Source organism: Aphis gossypii, chromosome 2 (genome assembly GCF_020184175.1).
Source record: "Aphis gossypii isolate Hap1 chromosome 2, ASM2018417v2, whole genome shotgun sequence".
In the NCBI taxonomy this organism is placed as follows: Eukaryota; Metazoa; Arthropoda; class Insecta; order Hemiptera; family Aphididae; genus Aphis; species Aphis gossypii.
Window position 1 is genome coordinate 50,572,724 of NC_065531.1, and position 24,003 is coordinate 50,596,726.

Below are 24,003 nucleotides of genomic sequence, written 5' to 3' on the forward strand. Positions count from 1 at the left end.
GGTTACAAAGATATTATAATTTATTATACATCAGAATGTAAACTTTGTGGAAAATTAATTGCTAATTTTCGATTGTACATTTTAGGAATTCGTGAGTCCCTAAGAATCACGATTTTTTAAAATTATTTTTTCGGAAACAATATTTGATTATGAAATTATGAATAATAATAGAAAAAAACTATTTTCAATATATGATCTAATAATTGTCTATTCATACAAATTTCTCATACTAAAAATCAACGACATTTCAAAAGTTTCTAAATTTAAGATAGATAATATTATCATAATATAATACTATAATAATGTCACTTTTTAATTTAAAAAAGTATGATTCCACAATAACAATATTGTATAGCTATATGATATGCGTATTTACTTCATTGCTAATGTCATTAAAAAAAAACTAGGAACTAGAAACTGAATCTGTGAGAAAAATCTCAAATCATTATTGGTAATTTTAAACATTTTACATCAAAATTGTAAAAAAATTCATTCTTTGTTTAATGATTTCACTGCAGTGAAAATCACACGATTAAATTATATTATTATCACAATATTTTAAAATCATAATTATAATAAAAAAAAAAATATGTTTTTATTGTCTTACCAAAATTTAATATTTTTAATTTAAAATTATTCTCACGATAACCATCCAGTTGAACACCATTCAATGTGTTCTAATAATCAGTAGTACAGAAAAATATGCACAGTATTTTAAAACAGGATTAAACTCTTTTTTTAATTCTTTCAACGAGAAATTACTTTAAATATAACTATTATTATGTATTATTATTATTATAAATAAGCATTGAATCTACTGTCATTTTCTAAACAGCTGACCGCCGCAGTAAAAAATTCAGAAAGTCCAAGTTGATTCTGGGTTTCTTCTATGGATTTTTCCTAAGTCTGAGTAAGTAAAGCTTACTTTTTATTTTCCCATTAAACGTGTCTTTTTACTATATTTTCAGTTCTCTACCATTTTGTAATTGTCGATTTAGAATTTACTGAAGAGACCACTAATCTAATGGGCATCGTTATCAGTCTATTTTTGAGCATCGGCCACGCAATTTCACAACAGGTAAATCGATACACTTCAAATTCAGATAATTGTTTATAATCGACCATTTGCGGATAACGCGTAAACTTACAACATTTAATAAATTAATATTTATAATAAGTGTAGATATTCTCAATATAATTAATAATAATAATATTAGATATACCTTTTACATTTAACGTTGACAGTATCGTAAGTGCATTACTCAAAAGTTACGAGAGTTACAAAAATATTTTACATAATATTTTCATTATTAAAATATACTTAACTTTCTAGAGTAATGATAAATTTTATCAATTATAATATTATTATAAAATTTTGACGAGGCTTTTATAGAATAACAACGTTCACTGAATAGTAAGTACTTAGATAATACAATATGAATAGCATTTGAATACATTTTTTTTTTGTGTTTAATAATTATATTAATATTATGTGCGCACTAAATTGTAACAAAAAAAAAAAAGGAAAAAAAATTTAATACTTAATGATATTTAGCAATTTTTATATTTTCATAAGTACAAAAAATTAGCGACCTATATAATCGTATATTTATTTTCGTATTTAAAATAAAAATAAAAATGTTAATAAGAAATGTTCAACTAATATTTAATTACTTATAGTAAAATACAATTTAAAGATAAAAGGTGAATACCTATAGTGAATATAAGCAAAACATAAAATGTTAATAAGCTACTACTCTCGTCTACTTTTTTTAATAATTATAAAAATCAACCTATTACGTACTTTAATATTTGATATAATATTCGCTACATAATTTAAATGATGAATGATGATGAATATCAAATGCATTGAGTACTTGATAAAAAAAGTAGAAGAGTGACGGTAAACAAATTATATCGATATATAATACGTACGAAAATTTCTTTTTTTTTTTTAAAAGCACAAAATCTACATAAAAATGAGGAGTAATCTCACGTAGAAAAAATCACTTTCTATTAATATTCAAAAAATATTTAGTTTTGAATACGAGTAAACTACCTAAATCTAACAGTTTATTAGTTGTTGGTAGTCTATATTATATTCATGACTAAATTTATTAAAAACTATTTTATTCAGATTTATGTAGATAAATCTACATAAATATATATTTTGATAGTATTTAAAAGCAATAGTATACTATGATATTTTGATTTCTGCAAGTTGATAAAATATACGAGTGTACCGCTATAGCAGGTATCAAAGGATTATTAGCTTTTGAAAGTTGTTTAGAACAGATTCATACTTAACGAGGACGATATAAAATAAAACAGCATATTTTTTAACACCGTGCATTTTCCATTTAAAATGTAAAAATCTCTGACTTTGAATAAATCGGACCCGAAGAATATAGAGAATATTTGAGTCTTGTAACGTTCCGGATGAGTGCCACCAAAATTTCTATCTTCTATATAATAGATATACGGTTTTCGGTATATCTAACTTAGTTCATTTGTATCTACAAACTAAATAATATATAATGTTGTACTTGAAATATTACATTCTACTGATCAATAGTCTGTATATTTATTTAATAATGTGACACGTGTCGTATAAATAAATAATCCAAAATGAATTTAGCCATACAAGTAAAGATATTCAAAAAAATATACACTTTATCATATCAAAATATGAAAATTGTTGAGAAATACAATTTATTTTTCTATACAAATATAACGACATTTTGTCACGAATTTTAATAATCAACGTATATACTCAATAACAGTCGTAAGAAGACGGTCCACTTGTAACACAAAACCAAAGAAAATATTCTTCAAGCCCCTGTCAAATGTAAATTATCATATATCAGTAATACATTTTATAATTTTAGCGCGCAATATAATCGTAAATATATTGTACTTATTATAATACTTTAAATACATTGTTATTTGTATAGTTATGTATATATTTTTTAATTAAAACGCATTAAAAATGTATTTTTATTCTGTTTTAAACAAATCATTTAAATTTAAAAATATATATATTAGTTAAAAATACTTAAAATACTACCAATGGTTTAATTAATATCATATATAAGATACAAGGGCGTTCGTTTGCAATCCATTTATCCATTTTATTGTAATACTCATTTTTTGTTGGAAAATATATCATAATTGTGTATGAAAAGTAATTATTTATTTTGGTATCTCTAAGATACTGGAAGAATTAATGAAGTAAAATTAACTTCATTATTAAGAGTAATGAAGAAAAAAATGACTAAAAAATGTTGAACTTGTGTTCACAAATCCTTGTAATTCGTGCTGTACTATACAAGGTCCCGTATAATATCCAAGCACGACCAAAACTAAAACAAAAATAATCCAAATCCAGTTTAATCATGTATTTGACATGGTATAAACTTTAGTGGATAAGTGAAAAATGGTTAAACTTGCAAATTACCAATTTATGCTTAAAAATTCTAATAAATCGAAAATCACATACAAATTATTTAGAAAATGTTAAGTTTAGGTTACATCCTTAGATGAGTTTTTTAATTTAAGAAAGAGTATTGATCTATTTTTCTTGCATACTAAAAACTATAACAATATTTTTTTTTATTGCCAATACACTAACTACGTTGATTTGAGATAAAACAAAAAATTATATAATTATTATTTGTTTTTATTCAACATTTTATTTAAATTAAATAATGCTTTCTCAAGTTTTAATAATAATATATATATATATATATATAATATAAAATCAAACATTTGAATAAATTTATTAATATTTTTGTATCTCTTTTTATAATAATATTAAAAACTAACTTTTTGTTCTAAATTAAATTTAATTTGTTCTCAAAACAAATATTTCATAAAGTAGGTACCGTACTAAATATAGCTATACCTCATATTCCATAAAACAAAAATCACTTTACATTTAAATGCGCTAAAAATTAAAAAAATATTTTGTATTAACTTTTTAAATAATTATAAAATAAAATTAAAAAAAAATTAAAACAACTTTGTTTTAATAATTATTCTTATTAATTTTAACTTATTTTTTTTAAACGTGATTAAAAAATCGTTATTAAAACATAATAGCTCTTTTACTATGTTAAATTTTTATTATGTTTATAATAACATAACTAATTTTAGCCATAAAAACAGATTCATAAGTATTGAATCTTTTTACTATTATAATAGGTAGGTACAATTATGTTAATTTAAAAGTCATAAATTATTCTCATTTCTAAGTTTCAAATGTTTCAACACAAATATTTGACCTAGCAATACTTTAAAGCTTTAACATTTTCTATAATTGTATTGTTATATTTTGTTGTACTATCGAAGTACATTTTTTACATTTTGCATTCATTATTTTGTGATACCTAAATTCGGAATTGTAGAAGTGAAAATATCTGTATTTATTTTAACAATTATAATTGTACTGTATATTTTAACACTTATAAATGTTTGATTTCAAGTATTATTGATTACAAACATATTGTAAGTGTGGGACTTATTTTGGATTTAGAGAAACTGAGCACTTTCAATAACTGATATATTTATAAATATTTTTTTTTCATTTTTATTTTCTTATTTTTTCACAATAAAGTAAATATTCATTCATAGCTTTTACATTAATTATATATCACTATTCAAAAAACTAACAATGTGAAAAATAACAGCGACTGCTGTTTGCAATAATCTGTTGGTTTCTATAAATAGTTACAAAAAAAAATTCCATTGAAATCATTGTGTTTTAGAAATAATTTTAACCCAAAAATAAATAACGTTGTGTTTATTCAAATGTATGTAATAAAAAAATGCGATGTTACGCAAATGTCTGTTAAAACCTTGTTAAATTATAAATATTTTAACCCGTTTCTCAGGTACGGTGTTTGGGACTTTTAGCGATGCCCACGTTCTGTGATAAATCCGGCCAACGAGTATTGGTGACCATGGTATTTGCGTACGTTATGGCCGGCCCTTTAAACAACATAATGAGAAATGGATCTGAAGTGATTAGAGTGTTTACCTGTTCCAGTGCACTGGTGTATAATTTGACCAAGACCCGATATGAACTCATGTTCAAACCGTTCCAGGAAGCACTGTTCAACCTCAAGGTATATAAATTGTTGTATATTATTTTAATAATTTATTGGTCATAAAAATTAGTAATTTAGTTTATAATAAATAATAGTATACAGACAGAATTTACCTAAATTACGTTTAAACGAATTATTTTAATACTTTTCCGAATTTTTTGATCGAATTTTACACACCTAATAATTGATTTAAATACCTGCAAAAGCCGGATCCTCTAGATTCCGGAACAAAGGTCTGAGTGACGGAGGGCTTGTTAGTGGATTATTTTAAAAATATATACAACTACTATATAAACAACACAAATACCTACCCATTAATATTTTAAAACAATTTATATTATGAAATATAAAAATAAAATAATTAACAATTCTTTCATAATAAAAATAATAAGGAAGTATAATAAATTGTTTATTTTAATATCATAATTAAATCGATGAATCTAAATATTGATATTCTCATACTTGTTGAAACGCCAAGAGAGGTCAATTAACGAGTTAAGTTAAGACTTAAGTATATGGGCGGAAAGGCTTTTTAATAAATTAATAAACGTTTGTCAGTAAATTTAATATTTCTATAGTGCAAGCGATATTATGCTAGGTAGTTCATACCAGATTATTATTCGTACACTATATAAAAAAAAAATACGTTAATCATTACCGTAATGGCTAAAATTCTTCGGGGAATGTACAACACAACTTATATAATTCGCTTATCAAATCGACCAAACTAAACTCACAGAAAATAATTTAATCCACCTGCTCGTTCAAAGTGTAAAATTCGAATCGTGTCTGCCGTCATTGGCTGTCTCGTGTGTACGAGACTTTGATTGATCTTCTGTCTGGGTCATGTTTTTTCGTAAAAGCTCTGTGCGAATTTATACAAAAATTCAATTATTTCACGTTAATTTATTACTTCTTAGTTATTATTAAGAAATCAGTTTTACCCTAAACGGCATAAACAGTAAACACTATTTACTTGTAAATAAACAACTTACTTGTACAACATACAATCAGCTACTAGTTAATAACGATATGTTATATATGAATGTTATATATACATATACGTCGATATATTATCGATACAATAAAATAGATAATACTATTATCTCACGTGTGCTTTAATACTGTCTGTATTTTTGTGAACGCAGAAGTAAATAATAATAAAAGTCGCTCTATTTGTTATACAATAATACATTTTCAAAATAAAAAGGTGAGTGACCTTTATAATTAAATCAATAAAAATATTCTTTATGTTTCTAGATCACATACAATATGAAATTATCTTTTATTTTTTTACAAAATTATTAAAACACTATGAGTTAATAAGTAATATGTGAACACTATTATACTTTCATAATATTATATTCGGTATCAGAATACATACATTTTATTCTTAGTAAAACGATTTTCTTCAATGATTGTGCGTATTTTTAAAATTACTATATTGTTCATTTTTGGTTAATGTTCTTTTTCTCAGAAGTACTTAAATCTCTTTAAGGACGCGTATTACGTATGTTATATACCTTCATGTTATACTGTAAAATAACAGAATCTTTGAGTTCAAATATAAATTTCTTTACGCAGCGTGCGTATAATTTTACGTAATATAACTTACAGTCTAATAGCTTTTGTATGTTTAATTTTGAAAAAGTTGTAACCTATACAAGTTTATGTCTATCGGATATATTATTATAACAGCATAATAATAATATAAGTGAAAACTTCATAGACACAGTAAGCAATGCAATCCTACATAAATTTCCATGCTATACGATTCACGTTTATGTTTACGACTACGATTCCAATATCCCAGTTTCTCCGAGAACTTAATAAAATACAAAAAATACAACAAAAAGTACAACCAAGTACAACGGACGTTAAATATTCCGGGTTGGCTCTCAGCCCGGATGCATTTCCTTGGTGAATAATGGGTTTTTATCCCTTTGGTATACGATTACCACTGTACTACACAATATACATTATTATTCCGTTTGATATACGTTATAATATTTAGAGGAAGCGTTCGCAACAATCGCGTCTCAAAGATTTTGTAAAAATACACAGCCTCTGGTCATTTCTAATCTCCAGTATGAAATGTGTGCATGAGACGTACATATAATATTATCGTATATGACATAATATTATTATATTCATTATTGAAAAATGTATTATTGTCAACAGAGATGCCAGCCATTGGATAAAAATCATGTACGTAGAAACAAAGCACATTTTGTAAATCCAAATTAAAGTATAATATAAACGAAAAGTTATCTCGGTGCATAAAAAAATTCTTCTTATTCATACAAACCACTTTCTGCGACTGTCAGTTAATAATTAAACAACCCGTTCCTTTAATTTGCAATGTGTAAACGCGTGTTTTTTTTCCATCTTTTTGTCAACTGTTGTTTATTTTGTTAACTTTAGTCGGTGTTACATTAGTATAATATCTACATGAAAAAAAAAAATTAAAAGTTACTAACATTAATAGGTACATAGTTTTTAATACAATATACTTCTATACAGAGTAATAGGATTTGGAACCATTAAAATATATTTTTAATTAAATTACTCAATTCCGCAATTATATGGTCGATCAACATTTAAATTGCCCATACAAATGTGAATATTGTTTTTTTATTATAATTTAGATTTAAACATTAAATATGTTATAGAAAATTAAAGTTATCAACAAAAAAAAGTAAAAAAATAAGTCAGGGTTATTATAGTAAGTTACTTATGAAATCAGTTTTTCACTACTTTAATCTTCGAAAAAGATATCAGTAAAATGTTAAAATAAATATAATCTTGTAAGTAGTAGAAACTACTTAAACTACTAAACTGCTTTTAACCCTTTTTGGTAAAAATGTCCATTTTAAAAAATAAACAGAAATATGACCAAGCAAAAAAAAAAATTATTATAAGCCTAATAACTAATAAGTAATATAATATACAAATAAATCTTTCAGTATATATTTTTAAATTCATTGAAATTCTTAATCCCAAGTCATCCATTGGTAATTATTTTACATTATATCATTGATAAAATTAATACCACTGTGTTTGTAACAAATTATATCGTACTATATTGTTAATGATATGAATTTAACGTAATTTTAAACGTACAGTTCATTAAAACTCGTATATACATTCTGTGTAAAAACGTTTATACGCATTTTGTAGGGAAGCAAAACAATTATTGTAATTTACTTAAAAATACTTTGATATTATATCTAAGATAATGCTAAGATAGAGCAAAATACACGATCAGGAAAACCAGCATCCGACGTACTCTGTCGTTATTTTCATTTCAATTATTACTCTAAACAATACATTTAGATTTGTTTTTACATGATCTTGTACAAATAAAATTACAATTTTGAAATTAATTCGACTATGGTTGAACTAATATTGTCAAATAAAAGTAAAAATATGTTAATTGTGTCTTGATAGTTACACAGTTACACGATATGTACAACGAAGCATAATTTAAAATCAAAAATTCGCTTTCCATGTACAAAATCTATTTTATTTACTTGAGAGACTGTTTTATATTAAAATGCTTTGACATTTTTATTCGTTTAAATCTTATTTGAGTAAATATTATAACTTAACTCTTATTGTATTTCTATATAATAGTACAATTTTATTTATGTCTTATTTACAGGTATATATGATATAGATTTATACATATCCATAAACAATATGGTTGTATTGTCTGTTAATAATTTAATAGTTATAGGTAATCTTCAAATAATGAAATAAATAAATATAATATTTTACTCTAGCATTGTTCTGAAATATACTGCAATAAAAGTACTATTCCACTATAACCAGTTACCCGGTTACTTTGTCGCTCCGCTTAAATTCTAAAAATAATGTAAAATATAAAATTATATAATTGATTTTTACGAAATTCACGCATCATATACGCATCATACAAGATATGATAAAGTAAGTGTACAAAGAAATACCTAATATTAAAGGTGAAATAATAATCCCACAAAAACGTAATTGTTTGTCGAATGCGATTCAAATTTTTATTTTGCATCCACCACGGAATACAAAGTATAAATAATTCAAACATATATTGATATTATATAATATATATGCTGTAAAATATTATAAATTAATTTTCTTCTAACTATAACATTTTATTCTATAAATCATTTCGAGTAAAAAAAAATATATAATATACCATTATTAAAATCCACAAACTATTTCTCACAAAAAAAAGATAATTTGATCGAGTTTTAATATTATTATGTTCTTTTATTGATAAGTAGAATAAAACCAACTAATTACGTTTACGAATTAATTGATTTTGTTTGTGAAATAGTTTAATATTTGTTAACTGAAAAACATAATTTCTTAGTTATGTATATGCTTTATAATTTATCTAGTTAAATATTTGAGTATATTATTTCCAGTTCTATCGTTCTACAGCTAAAGTATTGACTTTTATATTATTCTCACTAAAAAATTGTCAGAACTAATTAAGTGTTAGATAAATTGTAAAATTATATAAACTTTAACATAATATGTGAATTATTTTTTTTTTTTTTTTTTATGATCAAAACAACAATGCTGTAAAATAATTAAAATAAGATAAAAATAAACCTAAACCTGAAAGGTTATTGTAAATTAGAATACTTTTTATAATAATTAACATTCACGTAAAATATTTTATATATTTAGTACCTATTTATTTTTTATAATATTATTTACCAACATTCTATAGTTATCAAAAATACTAAATCATCGTTATTCGGATCCGTTAAAAAATAAAAGTCATAACTCAAAACTATTTTTTAATCATCGTCACGAAATATTTTACACGTATATCATGGCTATGTTGTTATAAGATTATATTGTTATGAATTAATGCCAACATGTCATCACATCTTGTTAATAATTTCAGGCTGAAACGAACGAGATAAAAGAAACCATAAATTCCATCAACGACGTGATTGATCCGATTCGACAAGAATTCGAATCAGACAACGACAATATCGAACTACACGAAAGAAATGACTACTTAGACGATCTGCAAATGGTTAGTAACAAAATAAACATAACAATATAATATTAAGTAATGTTATGACGCTATAATTTCGGGTTGGTTTAAACACGTCTTTTATTCGTAACCTCCGGTTTTTAAAAGCTCTTGTACACCATCCATTAAAGCGATAAACGTTTAAAAAAAAAAGTAATCGAGTGTGATACAATATAATATTTTATTTTGGCTTTATGTGTGTTGTGTACAATAAACATTAATGAAAATCACATTTGAACCGTTCGCGAATTTCAGGCAATTTTCAGCAGCAAACTTGAGCAGCTGTTGTGTTTTTAGTTTTAACGTATTAATATTATAACAGATTTTATAATTTTAAATCAAAAAGTGAGATTCGGCATCAGAATAATTTATTGATTAACGATTATACAATATGTGTAATGTATATTATGTATATATACGCATACAGATATAATAAAGTTGTTTATAGGTACATAACTTTAGCGAGTTATCCAGGTCTACGAATCATATGTTTACATTATGTTTGTGAATATAATTTCAAAATATCGTAAATGCATATACCATTATTAAAGTATAAACTTACGACAATGACGTGTAGAGGTACTTTTTATTTTTAATTAAATATTTTATTTACAACGAGTTACGAATTTCAAACAAAAATCCTCGCGTTTTTCTACACTATTAAAAATTAAAATTAAAAATATTTATAGTTTCGCGTTGGCGTATTTTATTTGATTAAATAAAAACATTACGGCGTATTATTAATACTATAAAACGAAATTCCATTACTCAAAATCTAACTGACACAAACGCCAGCAACATTTTGTCACTGATCTCACGTCAACATTCCACATTTAACCTGCTATGAATACAACATTATTACTATATCTGTAAGTATTCTGTACCTGAAAGGCAACTCCGTATTTTAATTTTTCAGGAGAAGCAAAAACTGAAATTTCCATATAATTATATTTTTTTTTTATTTCATTTAAAAATATACGAATACATCAACTGTTAAGTAGCTATTAAAATAACTTTGGTATTAAATAAATCTATAGATATACTATAGGTGTACAATATATACATATACGAGTATTATAATATAATAATTGTTCTTTATAAAAACATTAAATTAGGTACCCATTTAAATATTACGTATATTAAATAACATTATTATTATTAAGGATAGTGCTAAGATATTTTTGTTTTAAAACATGAAACTTTTTACTTGAATCCATTATTTTTTTTTAATGATATTTAAGTTTGAAATAAATTCTTAATTCAGATTGTATACAGCATTATTGATAAAAAATCTAAATCTAAACAATTTGAATTTGGACTTAATTCATACGATATATTATCATATACGAGTATACCCTAGACTTTTTTTTTTGGAATTTTCGATATTGTTTTAGTTAACTCGCATTTCGAACCAATCTCTCCTCTTAGACTCAAATCTCTGTCTAGTGTGTACCTTGCTGTATAGAGATCAAAAATAAAGACATCGTGACCCACAGTAATGTGTGGTAAAAAATTGGATGTAAAATATTATTATATTTTAACCTATTATTTTTTTTTTTTGTTTCACGGGTATATCCAACAAATTATTATTATATTTTTGTATAATATTATTGTATTTATCTTCAATTTAAAAAACTAACATTCATAATAATATTTTTTATATTACAAGCTCTATATCTATTTACTCTTCTAACCTTAGGTTCGTATCCAATCTACAGTCTATGTACGTAAATTTAAAGCATACAACTTATGCTTTGAACGTATGTGCTCATTTCCTGATTTGATACAATATATCACAAACAGATTGAGTTGCGATCTAACTGCTTTCAAACGAAACTTAATTAAATGTTACATTGCGTTTGACTCAAGCTCGGTAGTAGCTCATTGTTGCATTGTTGTTTTAGAGACCATCAAAAATGTACAGTGCAAAATCGTCCGAGCGTACCAAAAATATGTACAAGATACCGGAACCGAGCGAAGTGGAAATTAAATACAGAAATAAATTACGCAGAAAGTGCAAAGGTTAGTAAACATATTATACAGATTAATTTTGCGGTGATATGACGTTTATACTAGAATCGCGGAACACACAAATCCATGTAGGTATATTTCACGTGTTAAACGAAAATAGGTCCAATATTATGATTTATACGAAATAGTCGAGGAATAAAAATTCGATATCTTAATGTACTTTGATTACTTTTTTATTCGATATAAAATGAGGGTTGCAAACTATATAATAAATTGTCGTCCTAACAGCAGTTTAAAAGTAGCAATATAAAAAACTAACAATAGTAAGAGTTTTAAGACGTTAAACTGAAAACAATAAACAATAAATATATCATTGCGCCGAGTCGATAAAAAAAATTGTCGTGTACTATAACATAAAAGCGCGAGTAAAGTATTCGAATTTTAAAGTTTGAAACATTACTTTAAATTAAATTTTCTTAGAAACGAACAAACACGATAGTATACAATACTGGTATCTACGAGTGTGTAAAAAAAGCAAATAGAAATTATTTATATAATATATTTTAGCAAAATATACGATCTATCCGCAAAATAACAATTTAGAGTATAGTTGAAAATGGTATAGGAAAGAAAAAGCAAACTTTTAAATGTACACATCGAATTATATCCACACGACGGCATGCCCTAACGGATAACATCAAAAGTCAAGCTATTGGTCGTCACTCGTCGATAGTTTTCAACGCATTCGTAACCTAATATTTAAAAAAAAAAAAAAAAACCAATTATTAATTTTCGAAAATTGCATGCTAACTGTACATCGTTACAATATTTCCACTGGAACAAACTGTGCAGATACACATTTTTTGTTAGCGTGACACGTGACTATTAAATTGTTTTTCGAATTTTTCCCCGCTGACGTCCGAGTGATTCTTCTTCGTTGGCTATCGACCTGGTCAGTGCAGGTGGCTAGAAAACATCTGTATAGCCGTAATTCGATGTTTATCGTATCTAATACTTTTATATATACATTTTGTTTATCGATTGGAATCGTTTTCTTTAGAAAAGTGCGAGTCAAGCTAGCTATGTTGATTAACAAAAGGTTCAATGAACGTTAACTAATTATCGATTTACGTCCTCTAATCGTAATTGTGATTGTTATTATTACGAGTATTATTTAATATCGTTTACAGGCATCATCAACCGGGCGGATGAGAAGTGCAAGGCAGCGTTTCAGAACAGTTACGACAGTTGCACGAACTCTGTACACTGGTCCGTAAACTGGGCCCTGTGCTGGCCAATGCAAATCACTTTCGTTTGCAATCTCGCACCACGTGAGTAACACTTTGGAAAATCTTCGTCCTTTTTTCTATCCTTATAGGTTATCCCGTTAAAATCGTACATCGCGATTTAAAAACACAAAACCGAGTCATAATTACAATATCAAGAGCAGGCTTTAAACCTAATTTCTGATTCTATAAATTAATGAAAAACCAAGTTGTTAATTATTTATACACCAAATTCGAAAATCATAAATATTATTTATCCATAAGCGTTACACTTAATGTTAGCATTTGGCAATCAAATTTAACACTAATGAATTTTGTACGGACAATAAAGTGTACGGGGATAGCTATAATAGGTACCTATACTTTAAAAATGTTATTACATTTTTGAGTCCAAAACAACACGATGCAGATGGTAACGATTGTATTATTGACTATTGTACCTACAAACATTTAGATTTGGAACTATTCATAACATGTTAACCTAAAAACATCAAGGATATCAATGTATATATTATATATATTTTAATTAAATTAATAAACTAGGTACACTAATATTTTTATACAAATAAATTATGATAGTAGTTTTATAAATAAATTATACATTATATATTATTACTATATTAATATAAATTATAAATTAAAACATAATATGTAGTATACATTAATAAATTTAATATTGTGACTCGAGTTATAAACTAATTATTGTAATAAACAATTCAGTAAAGTTTTAATACATCCATAATTTATGGCTGGATTATATGAATTTAAGACTCGGTGGAATAAAATTAATGATAATATATGAACATTAGCCGGTAAAGTCAATAACTATTGGATTCAATATATTATACCTTTTTTTCAAAACCAAGATGTTTTGATGGAAATGATAAATCCCTACCATAATAATGACATTACTATGGGTTACTATCCAGAAAGTTTTTAAAATGAGTAAGTCAAATACTCAATAACTACTTTATTTTGTTTTTTGTCATCTTCAAGTACAAGTATGACTATTGTTTACTTCATATAGGTACATACGTAAGAGTTAAGACCTAATAAATTATACTAAAAAAAGTATTTTATGTTGTCATGAATAAATGTAATAAATACCTACTAATATAATACGCCTGGATAGAATATTTGTGTAGTATAAAAATAATGTTTCTTTTTTTAATAATTAAGTACACACTTACCTACTTCATTATATAAATAATAATTTTTAAAAGTATCTATTACATAACACAAGCGTCAGATAATAATATATGCTAGTACCTAGCATATAGTATTACAATTTTAATTATATTAAAAATGTGTTAAACGGATATTTTACTCACTTGTGTTGTTTTCGTTATACTAACGCATAATAAAACATAATATTTTATATTTAGAATAATAATACATTTTTAATGCTAGAGTGAATTGTCCTATTATTACCATATTTAAAGGTAAAAATATTAACATTAATTCTTAACGATGACAATTCAAAGGGGATCCGAATTATACGATCTAACAAATACCTACTTTATACCTACCTACACCACGCCATATTAATGTATTACTATTTCGATGCAGTGTTTGGCGGTGGAGACGTGTGCAATTCCGGAAAATCGGTAAATTCCGGTTTCGGTAAAGGATACGTTTACCTGACAAAGTCCAAGGACGAATTAAAACGAGAATTCCTACACGTAAAAGTCAATTACAAGCTGAACAAAGTGAAAATAATGGTAATGTTCGCGCATTCGATTAAGCCATAATTCTATATATTATAGCGCAGGTGACTTACGCGGTGCGGCTGTTATATATACGCGACGTCGTCGTCAAGATGAGGCGCGTTGAGATATGTTATAGTTCTTTTTAGATTTAGATAAATTACATTTTTAATCACTTTCTGCCCTCATATAATATACGCTTCTTGTACACCACAATCACTACAAATAGCCAATATATGTACCTAGATTACTCGTTTTTTAAACAAAGGAAACGGATTTATATTATATAATATAACATGCAAAAAAATATACGTACATAAATATAGGAGTATAATTTATAAAATATGTGCTAAAACATCAAAATATGTGGGGAAAAAATTGTTATTTTAGTATAAGTACAATTTACCTATTTATGAAAAAAAAATACATTCAATATAATTATAAAAATATCAAAATGATATGTTTCATTGAATAATTATAATTTCTTTTAAATTATCAAATGTTAAATGTTGCCTATTCGGTTTAAAAATATTTTTGAAATAGCTAAACGAACGTTCCACATCAACGGATTGTAACTGAAGTATATTTGAAGGCGATAATTTTATTCTAATATTTTTAAAAGGGTGTCTACCAATCATTACTTCATTGATTGTTTTAAAATCAATATAACCTGGATTTTTTTCTGTAACAGTAACAGTAGTGCAATAAAACTAAAATTCATTTAGATGAAAATTAAATTAATGTTCAATGTTTAATTTTGCATATTCTGAACATTTCCAATAACCATAGAATCTAATTTCAGTTTCAGAAATAATTTCTTAAATATAAATCACGACAATATACCGATAGGTGGCTGTTTTCGTTCACTGCAACATGGCTTGAAAACAAATAAATGATGAAATGATAAAATATGTTTAAAAATATTTACAAAGTATTAGTGAAATATGTAAATCATTTAAATTAAATAGAGGTCATTTTAATAAGAATGATTTAAATACATTTCTCATCAAATTTTAAATATTTGCTTGTTCTAATAAAAATATGCATTTACATATAAATCCGTTCCTTAGTTATTATAATATACATATATTTATTTATTTTAAAGTAATACATGACTAAATAAAATTATATAAGTGTGTATAGGACTGGTGTTGAGTGGGAATTTTGTTACATATTTGTGTAAACCTCAAGGAAGACCGACAATTTCATCAAATGTGTACTTTCCACATACTGTCTGAACGAAATGTCAGGTGTACCGGGTCAATTGACATTAATAATGATATATAATATTGTGTGCGTTTTGTGGGACAAAATCTTTCTTCCCATTTTAACAAATTAACTATTGTTTTTAAAACGTTCTTGGTTTACTCCATTTACGCCGGAACAGTCAACAGGTTTTTAGATAAATTTAAAAAAAATAATAATTATATTCACCCAAATGATCAACCGCCATTAGTCGGGAGTAATAATAAATAATAGATTATTTTAAGCTAGCCGTCCGAACGATTGGTCGTGTTGTGAGCTCGGTTATACAGGATGATCCATTTAAAATAAAATGCTTATGATTTCAAAAAACTCTAAATTTTTTAAAAATATTTCTTTTACACAATCTTAATATTGTTACAAAACAACATTTTCGGATTATCCGCATATAATATACGTGTAGCCGTATAGGGACGTCAACATTTTGTCTAAACCAAATCCGAATAAATAACAACGCTTATAGTTCGATATGTGTGTGCAATTTGTTGAATTAGGTAGGTAGGAAAGACAGTCAGGGACACTGACTCGTATAATATAGTCGCACATAGTGACATACACAGTCGGACAAAGAAAAACATTTGTGTCGTTCGTAATTTGCCAGACGAATTGACTACAACGTATAAGGTGCAACTTGTACGTACGTAAGGTACATAATATAGCAACGCGTATAGTATTGTTTTATATGTACCTGTATATAAATAATAAATGGCAAGTGGAATTGAACAGAAAACTTTCGAACTTCGAAAACCGCGATTATTTATTCAAAATGTCTATCTGCTCTTATTCTGGAAACGCCAATAACCCAAAAGAACCGTTTCTGTCACAGCATAATTTACATCTCCGATTTAGATAGTAACCGATGAAATTGCTGTGGTCGATACGTCCGCCACGAGAATACGAGATTACAAAATTAATTTTAATGAAATTAAGGACAGCTGACGTCTTTGAGCCTCTAAACGTCAAAATCATCTGGTGATTAAAAACCCATTTTTTTTTCGTTATGGAAACTATTTTGTACTACGGATATTTCCGCGTTAGGATATTTTATTCATAAAAACGAGTGAATGATGAAAAAATGTGCCACAATAATATGAATTACATTTTGTTTTAATTTCTATAATCACCAAATATCTAAGAAAGAAGAATCATACTCTCAATAAATAAAAACCAACTTTTATTACAGCCTAAAAAATGTAAAAGCTAAAATTAATCAGATTATTGTTAGCTGATTTTTGTAGGCTATAGATTTTTGCAATGCTCATTGCGCGTTAATATTGCCGAACACATATAATAAACACTCATACATTTGAATAAATACACCAATAATATTTCATCTCTTCGTCACTTCAATAAAATGTTAAATAATTTCGGTGTACTTATTATACATCATAATGTTGTACAAAATCTATTTCGTAATATATGTCTTATTGATTTGACTTCTATGGTTGAAAAGCATTCGACAAAAAAAAATGTAATTCAAAAAGATGGATCTACCTACTGCCGAGTTGCCCATAATAAATTATACAATAGTAATTTAATACGCATACAGCGCTACGCAATATACCTGTACGTTTTTTTCGTTTTTATAATTTATTATATTTTAAGATAGTGATTTTCCTGAACAACATAAAAAGCGAATTCTATTGTAGGTTAGACGAGCTATATTATAGTTGCTTTTGCTTTCGAATATCGCAATCGACGGTCGGAGGTCATCGTGGTTTTCCGGTCGCTTATCTTCTCGGGCACAATTCGCCGATAAACGAAACGACTGCGATTTACACACAGAGTTATATTATCCGGGTTAAGTTCATTGCGGCTACAGCAAATAAACGATTATACCTATGCTATGCGCGAACCGCATGTGTTTCTACTGTACATATTATACGAAAAACATTACTAAAAACGTGTATGCTCAATGACGTAGTAGCTATGAAATAATGATATGCGCGTACGTATTATCGACCTGTGTGATAAACAGCTAACCGACAACAATTATTAGCCCGTATAGATTTATACAGCGTCTCCTGCAGCATCAACGGGGGGGCTTAGGAGTAGTACGGCTGCCTGTGTTTTCGCACTAAATATCGTTCCGCGACTCAACTGTCGCAAATCCCTGCACACACACACACACACACCCGTCGTCATTCGAAAACCGTTTGACGTCTTAAGATCGCCGTGTCACACCCGTGATTAACGGCCGAAATATTATTATTATTATTATTAAAATAGTATACTAATGCGACATGCGTGTATCGAACGTGCTGTATAGTGTTTAACGTGATGACGTTATTATCGTATTATGCGCGACTAGAAATACGGGGCTTAATGCGGGATAAGAGCGGTAGTAATATATAATATTATTCGTTTTACACGAAGATTAACTACTATACTCACCCGAAATCATTTTTTTTTTTGTCCGTCGCTCTCGATACGCAGCCAGAACAATATCGGGACGCTTACGACATGACCCGCGACATGATGATGGATTTCCGGGAGAAAAGGCGGGCGGCCGAGTTTGTGTTCGTGTGTATACGACGTCTGCTGGCCTTTTCGTTCCTCAAAATACTCTTAGAGTGAGTGGTCTCTGCAGTTCCGTCTAGCCTGCGATATCGCGATCGTCCGCGATCATTGTATATTCGTCGTCGTTTATTGTTCGCAGCAGTCAGAGTTACATGCACAAATACCTAACGGACATCGAACACGACAACGCGTACGTGACGCGGTATTACCGGAAGATCGACGCCCGGCGGAAAAAGACTGGCAAGCACACGTTGCTGCCGCTCAAGAAGATCGAAAAGAGCAAAACGGTCGACTTGAGGAGCTACAAGCTGGTTAACCGCGAGTGTGATCACCTGGTGGGTATACCTAAATCCAATTTCCGTTTTTGTGTCTTGCCGTGGTTTTCAGACCGTAGTGTCTGTAAAATGTCGGCCGACCGACCTAAGTTTTCGCCTCGAACGCGGTGTAATTTGAACGACGCGAAATTGTTTATAGCTGTAAGTTTCATATACGATATAAATACTGTAAATTCATCAGATAGCGTTCACTATTTATCATAAACAAATTGATTGGCATACAATCTATATATTGTCCTTTCCGTCGTAGCAATACGTATGATATTTTATTACGATTTCTTTTAAAATCTTTTATCATTTTGTTGTCAAGATTTTTTTTTTTATAATATTATTAAAATTGATATGCTGACAAAAACAACGAATGACTACATCGGATTTTATTATTATACTTCTCATCTAAAGAGTCCCAATCAAGATACTAAATAATTGGATACAAAAATATACGAAAACCACATAATTAACCATCATAATACCTACCCAATAAAATAGTATAAATAATAGTTTTTCACATTAATTAATATTTAACTGATTTAAATGCTAATAAATTTCATAAGCGCTTTTTTAATGAATTTTATAAAAACAATGATGAAAATAACAATTTTTTTTTTATGTAAATTATAATCTGATGAAATATGAATATTTATTCATATAAAAGTAAATACATTACTTATAAAATGTGGTTTAGACTAAAACAGAATATTTTTATGGATAAAATAATTATCAAATTTATAGTCGAAACATAAAAAGATTTGTATCATTAAATATGAAGTATAACATTTTAGGAGTTTTCACGTTTCTTTAATGGTTAATATATGCTTAAAATGTTAATTTAAAACTTCAATTATTATAAAATCTGTAATTATTATTCTTTATAATACTAAAGCCATCTCGATAACTTCAAGTGTAATGATGAAATGGCAAATAAAAACTGATTTAGTTAAATGTATTCCTATTTATTTATTTTTTAAATTTGAAAATATTAATATTAAAACTAAAATTAAGAAATTTTAATTCAACCTACAGACAAATAGGTTAAAATAAATATCTTAATGTCGTCTATCGTAACGATGTACTGAAAATTAACGAATAGACAAACGGAGATATGCTATATAGAAATTTATGTTTAAAAAGATAAAATGAAGTGATAGGTACATCATCACTTTATCATTAATCTCTATAGAGATTTCGCTACAAAATCTTATGGTAATGCAAAATGTATTTTAACTATTTTTTTACATCCCCCTACAGTTCTTTATGACATATGTTAATTAATTGTAATTACAAGATATTTTATTAACAAACAGAACACTATTATAACATATCTTAGGTACAAGTTTATCGGTGATAGCACGATTGCAATCATTTTTACAGGCCTTTTTCATATGACGTTACTCAATGCACATCCATCATACAATCAAAACAAATTTAAAATAATGTTTTCCGTTTTCTAAAACTTATTATACAACACAACTTTAAACTTAATTTCGTAATTATTTTTTCAAAAAAAAAAAACCTAATAGCATTTAATATAACATAAGACCAAACTACCACTGCAAAAGTCAGTCCAATTTTCATAGACGATGATGCAGTAACACGTAGTTTGACATTTTACCGCGGTGTTCACCGTGGATTAGACCTATTCCAAAATATAATATCCTGCGAGTCTTCGTTTATGTAATACTATAATCATATGTGTTATATACAACTCTGGTGGGGTTTGTGTGATGGATAATATTATATACGCTCGCACTAACACGTGAGTATATGATGTTATTATTGTGACATCGTTACAAACCCAATCCAGTTTAATTAACAAAACCCGAAATGTAATGAGTAATGACATCCGTACGACGTTAATACAAATCTAAGCTGAGAATAATTTATGTGCCTATCTAAGCTTTTGCATATTATATAGAAATTTGACTCGTGTTCGTTCCATTCTGCTTATTTATAATATGATATAGGTGTTATTTAATTATATGCGTCTATACGTGTCAATCACACCAGGTGAAATAACAATAAATTATAAAAACAAAATTACTTTCATCTTGAAATATTTTCCAAACTTTTTTATCCGGCGTCGTATACGAATTCCCGTGGCACATCTTGTCAGATTCGAATAAGTAAGAGATAATATTAAAAAAAAAAGGTGGGGGTGTGCTTAGAAAAGCAAACAGGCGATAAAACGATGGCAAAAACCTTTATCAAATCACAAGAAATTTATAGAATGCAGTCCACAAATCAAATGTATCCATGCAGGAATAATGCAATTTTTTGTATAGATACCATTATATGTACATGTAATTAAGTTATAAATAGTAGTATAATATGTAATTGATTCAAATTCAAATTCAAACGGTCACTTTTTCCGAAAATAAATTAAGATAACAGGATACCGGATTATCTTGTCGACCATAAGACATTATTATTATTATTATTCGATAATAAATTTCAATAATATTATACGTGAATACTGAATATGATGGTATGGCGTCCAGGACAGGCAATATAGCTACACCGGTGTCGTGAATATCTTTCCCGTTATCCCATAATAATATGATGATGGTTAGTTAAAAAAAAACATCTAAGTATAGAAGATATCATTATATTATATAAATAATTGTATCACTATAACTATAACTACTGAATTCAATTTATGTAGTAACTAAAAATTAAGTAATTAACTTTTTTTTTTTTTAATTTTCATGGAATAAATAAATATTTATAATATGGTTTCATGTATAGGAATTGAAAATATATAGTACACAAATTACGATTAATGTTAGTGAATTTTATCGTTAAATTGTACTATTGAACATTACAATCGCAGACTGTTATAACTTGAAAGCTCTCATAAAAGAAGATACTTCTTGCAGATTATCTAAGACTCAAATAATATATTAAGCCCCGCTCGAGACTTTTGTACAAAATGATATTTTATCCGTTGTTTGTTGATAAAAGCATAAATTTATCAAACGAATTCACAAGCTAAACATTAATACTATATATAAGAGACTTCATATTATAATATAACATTTAATATAATCCGAAACGTTATAAGATTTTTAATTATTTTTATAAAATATCTTTTACTTATACTTATTAATTATTTGTTAATTAATAAACATAGTTTTATTGTAAAGATTAGAGTAAAAATTTCTAAATTATAAAAATTTAAGAAAAAATGTGCTTGCAAGAAGTTTTTTTAATTACCTAATTGGACTGGTTATAATATTTACCCTCCTCTATTGAACTACCCCGTTACCTATTTGATTAACAGTATTTTGATGCAAATTATCATGCTAATAATAATTTGTAAATATTTTAATTATCCTCTCGGAACTTTTCATTTTAAATGGTGTTTACAAGAAAAGAGTAGAATTTAAATGATTTTGACATTTAAAAATGGTTTTCATGCCATAAAATTAGTTTAATTAAATTAAATATAAATATAAAATAATATTTTAATAGTTAAATCCAAATTAAAGCTAATTATTAAAATTAATAACAATTGTACAAACAAGGTTATGAATAAAGTTATGACCTAGTTATTTTTAAATTAAACACATTTCGATGTAAACAACTATGAATCAACTGCTATTATCCTACTTTACTTACAAATTTAATTTATATTTATAAATATATTATACTGATTATAGATTTATGACAATTGTGTACATTATGAAAAACATTAAATGTTAATTAAGTACAATATTATTTTAACTAGGTTAATAGGTTATATAATAATTATATAAATATATAATATTATACAATATACTAAATAAATAAATAGATTTGTTTGTATTATATATATTAAATATTAATAGCAGCTAATACTTTATACTCACACTAGTGCACTTACGAGTTCTATTTTAATAAAGTAAAATCATTCAAACATAAATGCGGTTTCTGCAGAAAGCCTTTTAAAGAGACAAGTGTTTTTCAACCTTTTTGAAATGGCAACCAACTATAAAACGGTTCTACAGCCAAACGACCCATAAAAAAAATACTAGTTGTATTGTTATTTTGTAATAGGCAGAGTAATAGGTTCTAATATAATTATATAGTTTAATCTTTTAATCTTATTATTAAAAATTTAACGATCTATACGATAAAAAACATTACTAAATACGATAAAATCATCGCCTTTCATCACTATTATATCCGTAGAAAATAGTATAAGTGAAAATCTAGATTGGACATTAGTAAAGGAGATACAGATAATAATATTTTAATTTGTATTATAACCAATTTAATTACTAAAATTATTTTTATCGTATAACTGTTCTTTTAATGAACTATTATACTGTTCAAAATATTTTGACTAATAATATAATAAATGTAATGTATTCGGGATAAATTAATTCAACCTACAGTATTTAGGGTTCGGATTTTAAAGCATAATAAGCCACTAAAAAAGCACACAATAGTTTTGAAAAATTACAATCAAAAATTAACATGGAGTTATAAAAATGAATAAAAAAAATTGAAAAATTAAATCAAATTAAAAAAAAAGAATTAATTACCATGTATTTCTCTAGATTTACAGTAGTGAAACTTATTCTATATTGTCCGACCGAATATTTTTATACATAGAAAACGAATTTCTACATCCACTGAAATCCACTGAATTGATCGGTACATACTTCATACAAGAGTTTTCAAATAACCACACTAAATCTTAAATTTTGAAATGGTCGATATCGATGTTATAGGCATACTGACCGTATAGGTACTGCTTGCTATAATATGTAGATCGAT

General features: G+C 26.6%; 1 protein-coding gene across 1 annotated transcript in view; it reads left to right on the forward strand.

The window, feature by feature from the left end:
• The window catches only part of LOC114125589 (protein sneaky), a 32,480-nt gene that overhangs the window by 4,227 nt on the left and 4,250 nt on the right, over positions 1-24,003 (forward strand). The window contains exons 2-10 of the mRNA XM_050200202.1: positions 836-910; positions 999-1,078; positions 4,893-5,126; positions 10,027-10,161; positions 12,066-12,183; positions 13,323-13,463; positions 14,988-15,139; positions 18,824-18,960; positions 19,047-19,242. Coding sequence (XP_050056159.1) covers positions 836-910; positions 999-1,078; positions 4,893-5,126; positions 10,027-10,161; positions 12,066-12,183; positions 13,323-13,463; positions 14,988-15,139; positions 18,824-18,960; positions 19,047-19,242 — 1,268 coding nt within the window. The remainder of the gene's footprint in view (positions 1-835; positions 911-998; positions 1,079-4,892; positions 5,127-10,026; positions 10,162-12,065; positions 12,184-13,322; positions 13,464-14,987; positions 15,140-18,823; positions 18,961-19,046; positions 19,243-24,003) is intronic.